General features: G+C 36.4%; 1 protein-coding gene across 1 annotated transcript in view; it reads left to right on the top strand.

Moving 5' to 3' along the window:
- The window catches only part of MAP3K2 (mitogen-activated protein kinase kinase kinase 2), a 94,418-nt gene that overhangs the window by 70,565 nt on the left and 6,901 nt on the right, over window positions 1-16,952 (top strand). Inside the window, exons 8-15 of the mRNA XM_047082656.1 lie at window positions 1,966-2,096; window positions 3,231-3,310; window positions 4,425-4,492; window positions 4,665-4,757; window positions 6,360-6,566; window positions 8,141-8,289; window positions 8,647-8,778; window positions 13,174-13,303. Of these exons, the coding sequence (XP_046938612.1) occupies window positions 1,966-2,096; window positions 3,231-3,310; window positions 4,425-4,492; window positions 4,665-4,757; window positions 6,360-6,566; window positions 8,141-8,289; window positions 8,647-8,778; window positions 13,174-13,303 (990 nt within the window). The remainder of the gene's footprint in view (window positions 1-1,965; window positions 2,097-3,230; window positions 3,311-4,424; window positions 4,493-4,664; window positions 4,758-6,359; window positions 6,567-8,140; window positions 8,290-8,646; window positions 8,779-13,173; window positions 13,304-16,952) is intronic.

Below are 16,952 nucleotides of genomic sequence, written 5' to 3'. Positions count from 1 at the left end.
GAGTCATGGAGATGAAAAGCCCAGTATGGAGAATATAGTCAATAATATTGTAATAATATATGGTGACAGATACTGACTATACTTAGAGTGGTGAGCATGAGAACTGTCAGATCATTATGTTGTACACCTGAAACTGTTACAACATTGTGTGTCAACTAGACTTTAATAAAAACAAATAAATAAAAAGAAAAATGAATTATCTAGTAAGGAGATGAAGAGACTTTCCTAGCATTTTTTTCTTCCCTATCTCCTTTTAGTAATGAGTATATTGATCTTTTATAGACAAGAGTATATGGAAGGAGTAAAAATATTAGGAATAATGTCTTTGTACCTATTACAAAGCCTAAATAACCCTTGGCTCAAAGTTCAGTTACTGATTATTTTAGAGTCAAGCAGAGAGTTATCTGTTCTGTTCAAATCTTTTGGTAATCACTTTGTTCTTTTTCTCCCTATCTCCTCACTCACAAATGCTAGCATATACTTACAGTGACCCCTTTTTATAAGGCAAAGCCTTTTTTTTTTTTTAATTTTTTTTTTTTTTTTTTTTTTTATTTTTGGGACAGAGAGACAGAGCATGAACGGGGGAGGGGCAGAGAGAGAGGGAGACACAGAATCGGAAACAGGCTCCAGGCTCCGAGCCATCAGCCCAGAGCCCGACGCGGGGCTCGAACTCACGGACCGCGGGATCGTGACCTGGCTGAAGTCGGACGCTTAACCGACTGCGCCACCCAGGCGCCCCAAAAGCCTTTTGCTTTCAATCTGACCAAAACTTAAATGCCCACATGACCTCCCCATATCTTTTTTTTTAATAGTTTAATTTCAGAATATTTGGAGGAAAAGAGAGCTGTGTTAATAAACATAGCATTATTTCTATAAAACCAGGTAAAAATAAAATGGATTATTGTCTCATAAGAAATGATGTGATTAACTAGGTGAACTATATTAGATTTTCTGCTTTTCTGAATTATGAAGAAATTTAAATGCCAGGAATATGGCTTGTGATAAAACCTAATTTTAAAGTACCTGAGAATAAAATTCAGGATTCTAATTTGAAAATACTCTAATATGGCTTAAGTGACTTAGAAAGTAATCTCACTTTAGGTTTTTAAAGATTAAGGAGAGGGAATGGAAAGAACATTATGGAACCAGATGTGCCTAGCACATACTCAGTGTGAATAATTTTATCATTACAACACCCTTGCAGAGGAGGGATTTTGTCTTTTTTTTTTTCTTTGTTTATCTTAAGTGCTGGCTTTATTCAGTTCTTTAACCTATTTTTAAAATTCAAGTATAATTAACATACAGTGTTAGGTTAGTTTCAGGTGTATGATAGAATGATTCAGCAGTTCTCTGTGTTTCTTAGTGCTCATGAAGATAAGTGTACTCTTGATCCTCTTCACCTATTTCACCCATCCCTCTGCCCACCTCCCCTATGGCAACCACCAGTCTGTTCCCTAAGAGAGGAGGGATTTAGTCTTATGTTGACAGGTGAGGAACCAGGTTTGTGGGGGTTGGATAATTTTACCAAAGACAATACAGTTGGTAAATAACTAGAACTGAGATTTTAAACTGAGGTATAAAGTCCACATTCTTTCCACGACATTATGATGCCTTCCATAAGTTATGTTAAAGGGTAACATATATCTAGGTACAAATGACCCTTGGAAGTTCAGAAGCAATGGCATCTAAAAATCTTTATTATCAGCCCCATAACGCAGTTGTCAGCAGTTAGAAGAACATACCATCTAATAAGAATAAATGAATATTACAGTGAGGTTAATAATTATAATAGGGTGGGAGTTTAGAAAGGTATAAAACATTTGAAGATTTATAGAAATGAATGTTCTTGTAAGTTTTAAAAACTGGATTTCAGTAGTTACTGAAATCCTGTATTTATATTTAATTGAAACAAAAATTAGTTCCCAGTTGATATTTATAAAATCATGTAACTTTTTTTCCTTTGAGGTCCCACTAGTAGAGATAGAAGCTCCCCTCCCCCAGGATACATTCCAGATGAATTACACCAGGTTGCCCGGAATGGGTCATTCACCAGTATCAACAGTGAAGGAGAATTCATTCCAGAGAGCATGGACCAAGTAAGCAAAAGTTGGATGTGGTTTTTCATTTCACTTAAAGGGATGTTGTCAGGATTTGTGTGGTTTGGCAGGTATCCTGTGTTTGTGTGTGTGTGTGTGTGTGTGTGTGTGTGTGTGAGAGAGAGAGAGAGAGACAGACAGACAGACAGAGAGAGAGAGGGAGAGAGAGAGAGGGAGGGAGAGACCTCTTCTCCCATGTCTTCCTTAAGTGAACAAAATGGTAAAAGAATATAGGATAATGCCCACTAACTTACATGTGCCTGTGTGCATTCATGTATAAACAAAGCTGGAATAAAGCTGGTTTTCTTATTTTGTCCATCCATAAATAAATGAATGCATTTGTTTGTAATCCTGGGATTGACATTCAGATTTTTAATTAACATTTGAAAGATATAGTGAAGGGTGCCTGGGTGGCTCAGTTAGTTAAGTGTCTGACTTCCAGCTCAGGTCACAGTCTCACAGTTCATGAGTTCAAGCCCCGTGTCAGGCTCTGTGCTGATAGCTCAGAGCCTGGATAGAGCCTGTTTCAGATTCTGTGTCTCCCTCTCTCTCTGTTCCTCCCCTGCTCATGCTCTGTCTCTCTCAAAAATAAACAAACATAAAAAAAATTTAAAAAGAAGAAAGATATAGTGAAACTAAAGATATTTAACTTTGTGAAGCTGAGGTTTGTCAACTTTTTAAAACATTGTAAATGTTTTAATAATGTAGCAGCCACAATGTCATTATTCTCAATTTGAGTGGGGCTTTAGTCAGTGTTCAGTAAGCAAAATTATGTGAAATCTTTTAGCTTTTATTTATTTAGCTAGTAATCTTATAGAGAAAATATTTTTCCCTTAGGATATTTTGAAGTTGTAGCCTACCTACAAGGGACCACTACATTTAAAATATTAAAAAATTAGTAACTCTGGGGAGAGGTGACTGCTGTTGGATATGGGGTCTTCTTGTGGGTACTGAAAGTGTTCTGCAACAGTGGTGAGGGTTGCACAACTCTCAGTATACTGAAAACCATTAAATTGTACACTTTAAATAGGTGAATTTTATGTTACATGAATTATATCTCAAAAAAGCTGTTTAAAAACCCAGTAACTTCTGGTTGTACACATTGAATCATGGAGGAACTCTTTATTTTTCTAGATGCTGGACCCATTGTCTTTAAGCAGCCCTGAAAATTCTGGCTCTGGAAGTTGTCCATCACTTGATAGTCCTCTGGATGGGTAATATGGATTGTAGTTTTTATTTTTTAACGTATGTGGGTACATACATATGCATATATATAGCATGTCAGAGGAATGTAATTGATACTCGTCCATACTTAGGCCAAATGAATTTTTTTAGTTTGAACAAATCCCTTAACCTCATGGGGCTCAGTATCTTTATTGGGTAAAATGATACCTGATTATAATATTATCAGTATTTCTGCTTGCCAAAACTGTGTTTGAAGCTAAATGCAAACTTAGAATGTACATTTACTTATAAAACTATGTTGGTGAAACTTCTATCAATGGAGATACACATTTAATTTTCTTTTACCTGTATAGATAAAACCTTTGTGCCCATGTCTACCTCAAGATAGATATCTGAAACATTTAAGAAATTCAGGAAAATAGTAATGTGGAAGCTATATATTGAGCATTTAATATTTGAAAGACACTGTCCTAAGCAATATATGTACACACCATTGATGAGTTGGAAATTATTATCTCATTTTTATAGATGTGGAAAATCTCAGAAAGGTGATTTGCCAAGATTGCAATTGCTGATTAAATGGTAGAGCTACGATTAAAACACAGGTGTTTGCCATCATCTGTAATTCCAAAACTTACCATTTTTACTGCCATACCCTATAGGTTAATATATTTTTAAAATTTTTTTATGTTTATTTATTTCTGAGACAGAGACAGAGCATGAATGGGGGAGGGGCAGAGAGAGAGAGAGAGAGACACAGAATCCGAAGCAGGCTCCAGGCTCTGAGCTGTCAGCACAGAGCCTGATGCGGGGCTCAAACTCACAAACCTTGAGATCATGACCTGAGCCGAAGTTGGTTGCTCAACTGACTGAGCCACCCAGGCTCCCCTATCGGTTAATTTTTAAAGCTAGGCTTTTGCCTCCCTGCACCAAGTAAGTGTTTAAAAAGAAGTCTATCTTTTTCAGTTATGTTGACATTTCAGAGTGAGCTCCTTTATTCATATATTTGTATATATATATATACACCTCATATATATGTATAATTTCCACACATACTTACAGATACTGATATTGCATAAAGATATTTTAAATGTCTTATTTACATACTTTCTCTTCATTTAACATGACATTTTCTGTTTTTAGAGAGAGCTATCCAAAATCACGGATGCCTAGGGCACAGAGCTACCCAGATAATCATCAGGAATTTTCAGGTTAGACTGTCCGTATTCTAAATGTTTAAATATTTGTGTCATTAAACAATGCTTTGGCTGGGAGGGAGAGGGGAGTTTTTTTTTTTAAATGAATAAAAATGTGTAAATGTGTTTTTTATTATTAGAGATATTTGACTTTTTTATAACACATAACTTTCTTATGTCTCAATAGACTATGACAACCCTATCTTTGAGAAATTTGGAAAAGGAGGCACATACCCAAGAAGGTATCATGTTTCATATCACCATCAAGACTATAATGATGGTAAGCTTCTGTAACTAGACTACAAGAACAGCTTGTTAAAAATCTCAAAAATAATCAAAATCAAAATCACATTTTTAAAATCTCATATTTAAACCATTAGAGATAATTTTTTTCCTGAATCACTTAGTTTTTCTGCTTAAAACCATTTTTGAAGGGTACCTGGGTGACTCAGTTGAGCGGCTGACTGGCTCAGGTCACAATCTCTTGGTTCATGAGTTTGAGCCCCGCCTCAGGCTCTGTGCTGACAGCTCAGAGCCTAGAGACTAGAACCTGCTATGGATTCTGTGTCTCCCTCTGTCTCTGCCCCTCCCCCATTCTGTCTCTCTGTCTCTCTGTCTCTGTCTCTCTCAAAATAAACATTAAAAAAAACCCAATTTTTGGTTTTTTTCCCCCAATATATGAAATTTATTGTTAAATTGGTTTCCATACAACACCCAGTACTCATCCCAAAAGGTGCCCTCCTCAATACCCATCACCCACCCTCCCCTCCCTCCCACCCCCCCATCAACAAAAAAAACCCAATTTTTGAAAGAAATTAGGTAACTAAAACGATAACAGGTTTATACCAGCTTACCACATAGTACTTATCTTTCCCTTAAAAGAAAAACTGTAATTAAAAAATGATATTGGGGGTGCCTGGGTGGCTCAGTTGGTTAAGCATCCGACTCTCTTAGTTTCGGCTCAGGTCATGATCTCATGGTTTGTGGGATCAAGCCCTGTGTCAGGTTGCATGCTGACAGCACAGAGCCTGCTTGGGATTGTCTCTCCCTCTCTCTGCCCCTCCCCCACTCATACATGCACACATACTATGTCAAAATAAATAAACTTAGAAAAAATTGATATTAACTAGAAAATTATTCCTCAATGATGGAATTCATACTTGCATTGTCCTTTTCAAAGAAAAAAAAATACTACTTCTAAATTTTCTAACTTTTGTTCTTGTAATTGGAAATGAGAATAAAGTACGTTTTTTTTCTTTTTATCCAGAAATGAGAGAGTGCAGTGATTTTATGAATGTGGGGGGGGGGGTGTATTTTTACAAAAGACATTGAATTTGTATTCAGATCCTGTTTTTGCCCCACTTTTCTCATTTCTGCTTCTTTCCCCCCTTTTCTCTTGATTTTCATTTTTTACTTAATGATTCATTGTTCAAAAGGCTATTTCCTTGAACTTAAAAAAAAAATACTATTAAGTTTCAAACATGTAAACAAGGGGCACCTGGGTGGCTCAGTCAGTTAAGCATCTGACTTCAGCTGAGGTCATGATCTCCCAGTTCATGGGTTCGAGCTCCGCGTTGGGCTCTGTGCTGACTGCTTAGAGCCTTCAGAGCCTGGAGTCTGCTTTGGATTCTGTGTCTCCCTCTCTCTCTGCCCCTCCCCTGCTTGTGCTCTGTCTGTCTCTCTCTCCCTCTCTCTCTCTCTCTCTCCCCCAAAAATAAACATTAAAAACAAAAGTTAAAAATGTAATCAAATAATCATTGCTATTTTAGTTTCTTAGCCTACTCACAGGACAGACTTCTATTCCTCATGTTACAAATTTTAAATACTTTGAATTACAGCATATGAATAAATGTTGTAAGGTAATCCTGTTTTGATTTTGTAGGTCGTAAAACTTTTCCAAGAGCTAGAAGGACCCAGGGGACCAGCTTCCGGTCTCCTGTGAGTTTCAGTCCTACTGATCACTCTTTAAGCACTAGTAGTGGAAGCAGTATCTTTACCCCAGAATATGATGATAGTCGAGTAAGAAGAAGGGGAAGTGACATAGACAATCCTACTTTGACTGTAATGGACATCAGCCCACCCAGCCGTTGTAAGTAAAAGAAATTGGCACAGTGAATGTTTAGCAGAACCTTTGCAGAACTTTACAGTATTAAAAGGAATAAATACCAAACGAGTCCACAGGGTGAGACCCAACTTCTCAAAAAAAGGTAAAAAGGGTATTTCTAAAAGTGGTTGGAATATAAGGTGTAAGTACAGTGTTAACTGCTAATTACTTTAGCTGATTCTTTCCTTCTCTTTAGTTAGTAAGATTGTTACCAGTCTGTCATTTATTCGTTCATTCCACATATCCTTGTTGAGTACCCAACTGAGATTCCAAATATGACCTCTAAAATGTAGTCTAACGGGGAGAATGTTGTGTGGAGAAATGATTATTGTATAGTATTTAATCTAGATCTTGAATGTGAGTAGGAATTCACTAGCTCGGAAGGTGATATGTGTAGGAGGTCATGGCATGCTCTGAGAATGGGGAATAGTTCATTTTTGGCTAAAGTGAAGGGTATCTTACTTGAAACAGTAGGAAAAGGACTACAATGGTAACTAAGGCCAGATTGTGGAATATTTGGACTTTATCACATAAGCAGTGCATACCAAGATTTGTGCTCAAAGGTATTTATTGCAGCAGCATTTGAATATTTCACATTCATCCCTTTTGTTCTAGTGTTGTCATATTTTACTTTTACATCTGTGACCTTACACTACATTGTTGCTATTTGTCCTTTAGACAGCTATTGTTTTTGAATTGATAAAAAATAAGAGAAGAATATCTTTCATATATCCATCACTTTATTTCTGTAAATCCAGGATTTTGTAGACTATAGGTTATATAGATTCCGGATTCTGTTGGGTATCACATTCCTTCTGCCTGAAGAATTGCTTTAAACCATTCTTGTAATGTAAGTCTGCTGGCAATGAATTCTTTCAGAGTTTGTTTGAAAAAGGTCTTTTTTCTCCTTTACTTCTGATATATATATATATATATATATATATATTTTTTTTTTTTTTTTTTTTTTTTTTTTTTTTTTTTGATACAGAATGCTGGGCAGTTTTTTTCCTTTTAGCACTTTAAAGCTATTTTTTTTCCGTTGTCTTCTGACTTGTATACTTATTGAAGGAAGGTCTGCTGTCCTTCTTATCTTTAATCTTCTGTAGTATTCCCACCCTTGCTCCTGCTCCAGCTGCTTGCTGCTCTCAGGATTTTCTCTTGTTAGAATGAGAGTGATACTCTGTCCAGCTTTCTACATCGTAAGCAGGTGGAAGACTAATTACAAATATTGCTGCAATAAAGCTTAGGAATGGTGCATCTGACAGTCCACAGTACCTTAGATTGAGTGAAAGATACTATTATATTTTTAATTGAGGGAAAAATAATCTGTTTGGAAAACATAAGGCATGGGGATATATGAACCTTGTTTGGGTTTAGAATCTTAGAAAATTGAGGAGAAAAATTTTCAAAGATGATCATTATGAATTTGGATGATAATGATTTTCCCTTATATCCACACATACTCAATTAAGGATGTCACTAATGCAGTTTACTCATTTAGTCCTTAACCATTTGTGTGCCATCTGGGTATTCCATTTTAAGAAAATATTCTTTTTTAGCACCTCGTGCTCCAACCAACTGGAGATTGGGCAAACTTCTTGGCCAGGGAGCATTTGGCAGGGTCTACCTCTGTTATGATGTCGATACAGGAAGAGAATTGGCTGTTAAGCAAGTTCAGTTTGACCCTGATAGCCCTGAGACCAGCAAGGTAAGAATCACTGCAAGCTACTTTGTCACATTTATAAGAAGCATTTTTACTAAATAAATGTAACGCAATAGAATATTTTGTTTTCCCTTAATACAAATTATTTGTGAAACAAATCAATAATTTATCTACTTTGTACTGTGACTTTTTTTTCTCTTTAGTACTCAGTTATATTCCTGATCGGATTTAGTATTGCTTTAGTATACCTTCAAGGTCTATTACTGTTTAGAGACTTTAAAATGTTTATTCCTTGGGAAGTAAAAATTTCAGAATGAAATCACCTTGATGGTCCATGAAGTTCGAATGTTTTGCTTTCACTAGCAATGCTGTAAAGACTTAAAAGTGAGTTTTGTCTTTCAGGAAGTAAATGCACTTGAGTGTGAAATTCAGTTGTTGAAAAACTTGCTGCATGAGCGAATTGTTCAGTATTATGGCTGTTTGAGGGATCCCCAGGAAAAAACCCTTTCCATATTTATGGAATATATGCCAGGGGTAAGTTAGTACGTCTTATGAAAATAAACATATTCTCTTTCACGTCTTCAATGAGGAAAGAAAAACTAAAACTTTGATTATAATATGTTAAACTACTTTAGAAAATTTTGAAAGTTTTAAATTATTGCTGGGTAATGTAATTTTATTTTGTTTTCATTTATTAACTCATTTTTTTAGACAGTGCTGAGGTATACTAAAATAGGTTTACAGGTACCATAGCAGTCCACACTCAGATTTCCCTAAATGATCTTAAAATAACCATAATAGCTGGTTTATACAAACCAGGATTCAGCCCAGGACTGCACATTACATTGAACTGTTATGCCCCTTACTTCTTTTTTAATCTAGAACATTTTTACATGACATAGGTTTGACAAAGAGACTAGGTGCTCTGTTGACAGTCTCACCTCCTAGATTTCTCTAATTGTATCCGCATAGTGGTGTTTAATTTGTTCCTTTATCTTCTTATTTCCTGTAAGTTAGATTTAGTATCTAAATTAGGTTTAAGATGTGGCATTTTTTATTAGAATGCATCATAGATGATACTGTGCATTTCATGTTGCATCCCATTAGGAGACCTACAATTTCTGGTTGTTCCTCTATTAATGATGCTAAGATTGAGTGTTAGATTAGGATGATTGACATCCAGATTTCTCTGGTGTAAGATTTTGTTTATTCCTGAAGACCAGAAAGTAACTTGAGCTATTAGCAATGGCGCATAAGAATATCCAGTTCCTGGGGTGCCTGGGTGGTTCAGTCAGTTGACTGTCCAACTCTTGGTTTCAGCTCAGGTCATGATCTCACAATTGGTGAGCACAAGTCTCATGTGGGGCTCCTCAGTGCCTGTGCAGAGCCTGCTTGGGGATTCTCTCTCTCTCTCCCTTTCTCTGTCCCTCCCCCACTCGTGCTCATGTGCTCTCTCAAAATAAATAAACTAAAAAATAAAAATAACATCCAGTTCCTTTTCAGTCATCTACCTAATGTTTTTAACATGGATTGGTAATCATTGCCTGAGTCAGTAGTTTCAATAGAAATTGCAAAATGTGACTTACAAACTGTTATTCCTTGTATGTAATTTTTAATATTTGTAGGGTTGTAGGGCACATTTTAATATTAATGTTTTTCAAGATGGTGGTACATTTACTCTTTTAAAAATACATGCATTCAGGGCGCCTGGGTGGCTCAGTTAGTTGAGCGTCTGACTTTGGCTCAGGTAATGATCTCAGAGTTCATGGGTTTGAGCCCCGTGTTGGGCTCTGGGCTGACAGCTCAGAGCCTGGAACCTGCTTTGGATTCTGTATCTCCCTCTCTCTTTGCCCCTCCCCTGCTTGTGTTCTGTCTCTGTCTCTCTCAAAAATGAATAAACATTTAAAAAGTTTTTTTAAACACATGCTTTCGTGTACTTTAACAGGTAATATATATTAGGAAAAACATTTGATTTATGGGTCTCTAAGTGGATTGTTTATTAGAAGTGTATATGTTTAATGTACAAATTTACAGTTTGAGCTTATGGATCAGTAAAACTGTTGACCAGTATCTAATAGTAATGGTTTTAATCATCCTGTTTCACAAGAGCAGCAGTAAACTTTACTTTCTTATCATCATGAATAACTGTTTATAGAGACACTGTTGTTACTCATCATTGCTACTTTGTATTTTCAAAGATTCTGTTGATAGTATAAATTAGTTGGGTTTTTTTTTTAATTCCTTTGGAAAACAAATTGGTGGGATGTATTTAAATGCCATAGAAATCTTCAAGACTTTGAAGACTTTTGGACTGGTAATTTCACAGAAATTCATTCTACAGAAGTAATCCAAAAGAAGGAAAAAGTTGTGTATATTTATTTTAGTATTGTCTGTGATGGAAAATGAGTGCCCACGGTAGAATTAAATTACGATGGTGCTGTCAAGAGAATATGTTAAAATTGTGAAGGCTATGTTGCAAAGTTGGAGGAAGTACTTACAGTAAGAGAAAAAGAATATAAAATACTTTCTAATAATGATGATGGTGTTTTAAGAGTACCTGTATTTGGACAAGGATAGGAGAAACTTAAAAAATGAAAATGTGTCATGTTGGAATTGTGATAGATTTTTCTCTTTTCTTCACATTTCGATTGCTGTTTGTATAATAAGTATTTAAATTAGAAATAGAAAATTCTGAATAAGCATGAATAGAGGTCCTGATTGTTGAAGATAAGATTAAATGGTTGGGGCTCTTGGGTGGCTCAGCTGGCTGAGCGTCCGACTCTTGATTTCGGCTTAGGTCATGATCTTATGGTTCTTGAGCTTGAGCTCCAAGTCCGGCTCTGCACGACAGTGCACATTCTCTGCCCCTCCCCCCCACATGTGTTTGTGAGCACTCTCTCAGAATAGATAAACTTTAAATTAACCATTTAATTGGCTGGGACTGATTTACATCGCAAGTGGAGACAGGTGATCCTTATATGTTTAGCAATGTTAAGACTAAACCAGGACCATTCAGGAAGAGGTGTTAGATTCTGCTTCTCATTAACTTCACTTGGTTTTGTAAGGGCAGCTATCTCTTCAAAGTATAGGTTGTCAGTGAAATCATGTTACCAAATTAATCATAGTTCATCAGCAGTCTTAAATGAATTACACATATGCCAAGCCCATGGCATATAATGGTCTGGACATATATGATTTTATTAGACTTAACTGAATCTCCAAGTTTGTGAAAGATGCTATATAATTCTCTCATTAAATTTGCCATGATGATCTCTTTGTGTCCTCGATTCACACTTTGCCAAGATTGTCATCCCATTTTTCAGTTTTCCCAAATGTAGCCTTCTGTTTCTTAGTTGATCTAGAACTGCTTTTGGAATAGAACCATAACTTTATTCTCAGTATCTGGACTAGCAGCTAGCAGTTGATTTCTCTGTTACACACACGTGCATGCACGCACACACACAACACACACACACACACACACACACACACAGTTTTTATCTCACAGTACTTTGCAACTCATTCCACTTGTTCACATCGAAGAAGATAACTGTGTTTTTGGTACACAGGAGTAAATAGACTACACTGATGGAGCTGTTAGCAGCTATAGGCTACTGGCCCAGCTGCCCAAGGCCCAGAAGAGCCTTAAGTCCATCACTTGTTTGCAGCCTGCAAGTAATTTGGGGGCTTATTATTTGGACAGCTCAGTTCTAGCTATGTTATTTTGGGTATTACTACAAGTAGAGACACAATAAGTAGACTGAACAAAAAGCCACGTTGACTTGTAGGTGTAGGTACTTGGCTGCCTAAGGCTTTCCACAAATGTGTTTGCAAATTTGGGTCAGCAGAATTGCATCTTGTGGTCCCCCCAGATGTTGTTGATGAATAGTGGAAACAAGCAAATGGTTAAACCTGTAAAGTCTAAGAATCTATTTTCCTATGGCAAAGTATACCATTGGCCAAAACTCAAGGAAAGGCAGAAACATTTGGATATAGAATAGATTTTATCCTTCAAGAAACATTTTATTCTTATCTTTTAAAGTGGTGATTAGTCATCAAATTTGCACATTGGAATCAATCAGTAGGGAAGCTTTTTCAGAATTCAAGTGCCAGTGTCTCACCTCAGTGATTCAGCATTCTCAGAAATGGCACCTCATCTTGCTTTAAAAAGCATATAAGAAAATTTGAAATTCTTCTTTAGTATACTTTCACATATTTTGAACTAGAATGTTGAGTATGTATACAAAGGAAAAACTTACCCATTCTTTCTCCTGAGAAGTAAATTAGCAGATATCAAACAAATAAGATTCAAGTAGAGCATATAGAAAAGAGCAAGTGAGAAAAACAAAAGTATATTCAGGGCAAAGAGTGCAAGATTTTATTATTTATTTATTTATTTATTTATTTATTTATTTATTTATTGTTTTTAATTTAGAGCATGATTGGGGGAGGAACAGAGAGAGAGGGAGAGAGAGAATCCCAAGAGGTTCTGCACAGTGAGTGTAGAGCCCAATGCAGGGCTCAATCCAGCAGACTGTGAGATCATGACCTGAGCTGAAATCAAGAGTCAGAAGCTTAACCAACTGAGTTAGCCAGGCACCCTGCCCTCCCAAAAAAGGAAGATTCTAAAAAACACAATTGCAAGAACAGGAGATCGTTAGAACCAACATAGTCATGGAAACAAGGGCATCAGTCAAAAAATACTTTTAAAAGGCTTCTTTCAGCTGTGACCATACTCTTCCAGGGTTTGAGTCAGGAAATGTAGTAGAATTTATGTTAATTAGATGGCATATAATGTCCTTAATGTACTCTCCAACTAAAGCCTCCTAGTCATGAACTAAAGATCCTTTTAAAAATATTTAATAGTGGTTTTCATTTCAAACCATACCATAGTTTTTTTTTTTGTTTTTTTGTTTTTTTCCCTTTTAGGGTTCAATTAAGGACCAACTAAAAGCATATGGAGCTCTTACTGAGAATGTGACTAGGAAATACACCCGTCAGATTCTGGAGGGCGTACACTATTTGCACAGTAATATGATTGTTCATAGAGATATCAAAGGTAAGTGATGAAGTATTTTTTAAGCATACAGTTATTTTTTTTGTGAATCTAAATGAAACAGGTGATATGATTTAAGAAATTTAACATTTAAATTAATACATCTACCTTTAAAATATCTTAGGAAAGCAATTCTGCTTTTTTGCTGACTCTATCGATATTCTGACTGATGTTCAGGTCTTCACAAGTGGATAGCTCATCTGTCATGGTTCCAGAATCAATAAAGTTCAAGTGATCATAAAAATGAGACCTTTCATACAGGGGAACATACATATATAGAACATAGGCATTAGAGTATAGCAGTTGAGAGTAGGGGCTCTGACACCAGATGACCTGGTGCAAATTTGGGCATCATTGTGACCTTGGTCAAGACATATAATCTCTCTATGCCTTAGTTCCTCATTTTTAAGGAGGATAATAATAGTGTCCAACTCATAGGAATTTTGTAAGAATTATAAATGAGTTACTTTATATAATATGCTTAAGACATATATTTAGGAAACACTCAAATTAGCTGTGATGGTGATATGCTTTATGTTGAGATCATATTTAAAGCCATGGGGGTAGGTGTCACTATCTAGGGAGAGCGTAAGAAGAGGGAAGAAGAGAGCCCAAGATGAGCTTTGATAATCTGTAACTCAGTTAAACTCTCTTTTTAAAACTCAGAAACCCAACTGTTTTCAGGGAGCAGGTACGTAAAGGAAGTGCATGATGTGAGACAAAAGCAGTTGGCAGAGATGTTTCAAATTATGAGAGTGCCTACAACTTTGTACTGCATAGCGTATCCAGAGGTCTGATTCTGTAAACACTGGGTTGTGGCCCACATTTAAAGATCACTTTATTTAATCGGTCAGTAAGAAACACACACACATGTGCAGTTGATCCTTGAACAACACAGGTTTGAACTGTGTGGGTCCACCTATTCGTGAATTTCTTTTTATAAACTGTGGTACTGTGAATGTATTTTACTTATGATTTTCTTAACATTTTCTTTTCTGTAGTTTACTTTATTGTAAGAATACAGTATATAATACATTTAATATGCAGAATATGTGTTAACTCTTCATGTTATCAGTAAGGTTTCCAGTCAACAGTAGGCTGTTAGTAGTTAAATTTTGGAGGAATCAAAAGTTTTACGTGGATGTTCAACTGTGCCGGGGCAAGGGGTGCCCCTAACCCTTGTGTAGTTCAAAGGTCAACTGTGAATAATAAAAACACATTTTTATTGGTTTTTCTGGGGACTTTTTTGAGCTATCGGGTATTTAGTTTCTTTCTGGTATATGTTACATCATAAATATGGCCATATTCAGGCCAAACGGAACACTCCTAACACGTTTCTGGTGACAGAGTAGAATCTGCTTCAGAATGCCCGAGCCAGATCGCTGGTATGGAGTGGAGCTTGCTAGTGTGTCTGGGAGGACGAGTACCTGCCTACTGATCTAAAAAGAAATAGTCTTTCACCTCAGTTGTCAAGTACAAAACCTGATAGCTTCAAGAACCACGTAGGGAGATTCTTTGATTGCAAATTATTCTATTAGGAATCACTTCTATTCAAGCCAGTTTCTCTTTAGTTTTCACAATGAGGAAAGGTAGAGGACCTGAGGGCAACTACCCCTCAGTGGGTCCTCTTCTAACCTTGCCATTCCAGTAAATGAGGAGGCTGGAAGCAAGCAGATTTAAAAGCATTACAGGGCAAATAGGTTGATAAGAGAAAAGCAAGATATAAAACTGGATATGCAATGTGATCTCAAGTTTGCAAGATTAAAGTACAACCCAGGAGAACAATTTCCATATAATTAACAGTGAGTATTTCAAAATGGCAGGATGAGTGATAGTTGTTTTCTTTTCATACGTTTTACTTTCTGTATTTCCCAAGTTTTTATAATGTGCAGTTTTTATTTTTACTTTTATTTTTTTTAATTGTGCAATTTTTAAATGATGAGGGAAAAGGAGAGATAGTTGGTTGCTCTTAAAGTTTAAATCCATGAGTTCATAATGAAACTTAGGATAAAAACGAATTGATCATTGTTGCTAGGAACCAGCTCATTATTTTATAATCGGGTTCCTTTATTCTGCTTTTCTGTTACAAACTATACTACAGAGGACCAAATAGTGGATGAAAGGAAACATCTTTATAGAAGTGTGTTGGCTAACAAATGAGAAAAGAATAATAGAATAGTATCATTTTGCAACCACTAAGGAATTAATAGATGTAAGCACTAAATATGAACAGTTGCTGACATCACTAAAACAAAGCCAGTCCAGCATTATGTACTTCCTATTTGTAGAATAATACATCATCATCCATGTAGGTGGTTCTGCAAAAAAAAAAAGCAAAACTGAACCTGAATCTGATCAAGCCTCTAGATTCAGCTACGAATTATAGAACACATATAGCACAGATGCATATGTAGAATGACTCCTTGGGATGGAGACAGCAAGATCTGGACCATAAGGAAGCTATAGGCAAACAGTTCAGATTGTTCATAAATTACAAAGGAAAAAAAGGGATTGGAGGGAACTTTAGATTAGGAAAGACTTAAAAGATAGATCAGTGAGTCTCAATGTATGGACCTTATTTGGATTCTGATTTTTTTTGATGTTAAAAATAGCATATATTTAATAATATTAAAGAGTTACTGTCCATCCTCTTAGGTGTGATGAGAGTTTATATTTTAAAGATAGGTACTAAACTATTTGTTGATCCTGGTGTGTTGAATTTGCTTCAGATAATATGAGGGGGAGTAGCTAGCAGTATACATACTGGTGGGGAAAGATTGTGGGTACTATATTCTTGTGTATGCTTTTGTGTGTTTGAAAAGTCTCCTTAAAAGCCTACTTCTAATGTACTTAAAATTAGCTTTAAAAAGTTGCAAAGTTATTTTGGTAGCTTGGCTACACAGTTTCTCCTCAGCGTTCATAAGAATGGACATTGGTTCGTCATTAGTGGTTACTCCATGGCTTTCCCAGTCTGTGTCCATGGCTCCCCCAGTCTGTGACCTGCCTGGGGTTGTTCTTCCCATCTCATTGACAGTAAAAGCTGGCTGGTTTGTTGTCCTTCCTCTGGCTAAGCATTTTATAGGGAGTGGCTTTTTTGACAGAATATCTCTGCAAGTTTTGAGCGGTGGGAGATGTTAAATAGGCAGTGTGCTGTTTTTGAGGATCACTGGTGTCCTTATAGCACGCTTAATCTCATGGCATATAGAGAATGGATCCTGGACCCTCCCCTGGAGAGAGGCTCTGGGGAGTCATTGCTGACTAGCTGGGGAGTTTGCTGGGAGAACAGAAAGACAAGTACGGAAGTCCATGGTGGGGAATGCACAGTTTACATTCTCTCTCTTCTATAATGCATATTTTCTCTACTGTTCACTCTCCTTCTTAGAGGCCATTAAAAAAAAAGGATAAAAGGACAAATAAGGAGGTTTTTTTTTTAATATAAAATATAGTTAAGGTAATGGAAGACTTAAAAAATGAAAATTGAAGTAAAGCTTAAAGATTAGAACAGATATGTTAATATAATAAATTGCTTATTTAAGAACATGTTATGGGGGTGCCTGGGTGGCTCAGTCGGTTAAGTGTCTGACTTCAGCTCAGGTCATGATCTCACGGTTTGTTAGTTTGAGCCCTGCATCAGACCCTGTGCTGACAGCTC

This window comes from Lynx rufus, unplaced genomic scaffold, assembly GCF_022079265.1.
Source record: "Lynx rufus isolate CCGP_SWC_20201006 ecotype Redwood Valley unplaced genomic scaffold, mLynRuf1.p SCAF_2, whole genome shotgun sequence".
NCBI classification, from domain to species: domain Eukaryota; kingdom Metazoa; phylum Chordata; class Mammalia; order Carnivora; family Felidae; genus Lynx; species Lynx rufus.
The sequence above is the reverse complement of the archived record's forward strand: the minus strand, read 5'-3'. Positions and strand labels throughout refer to the sequence as shown.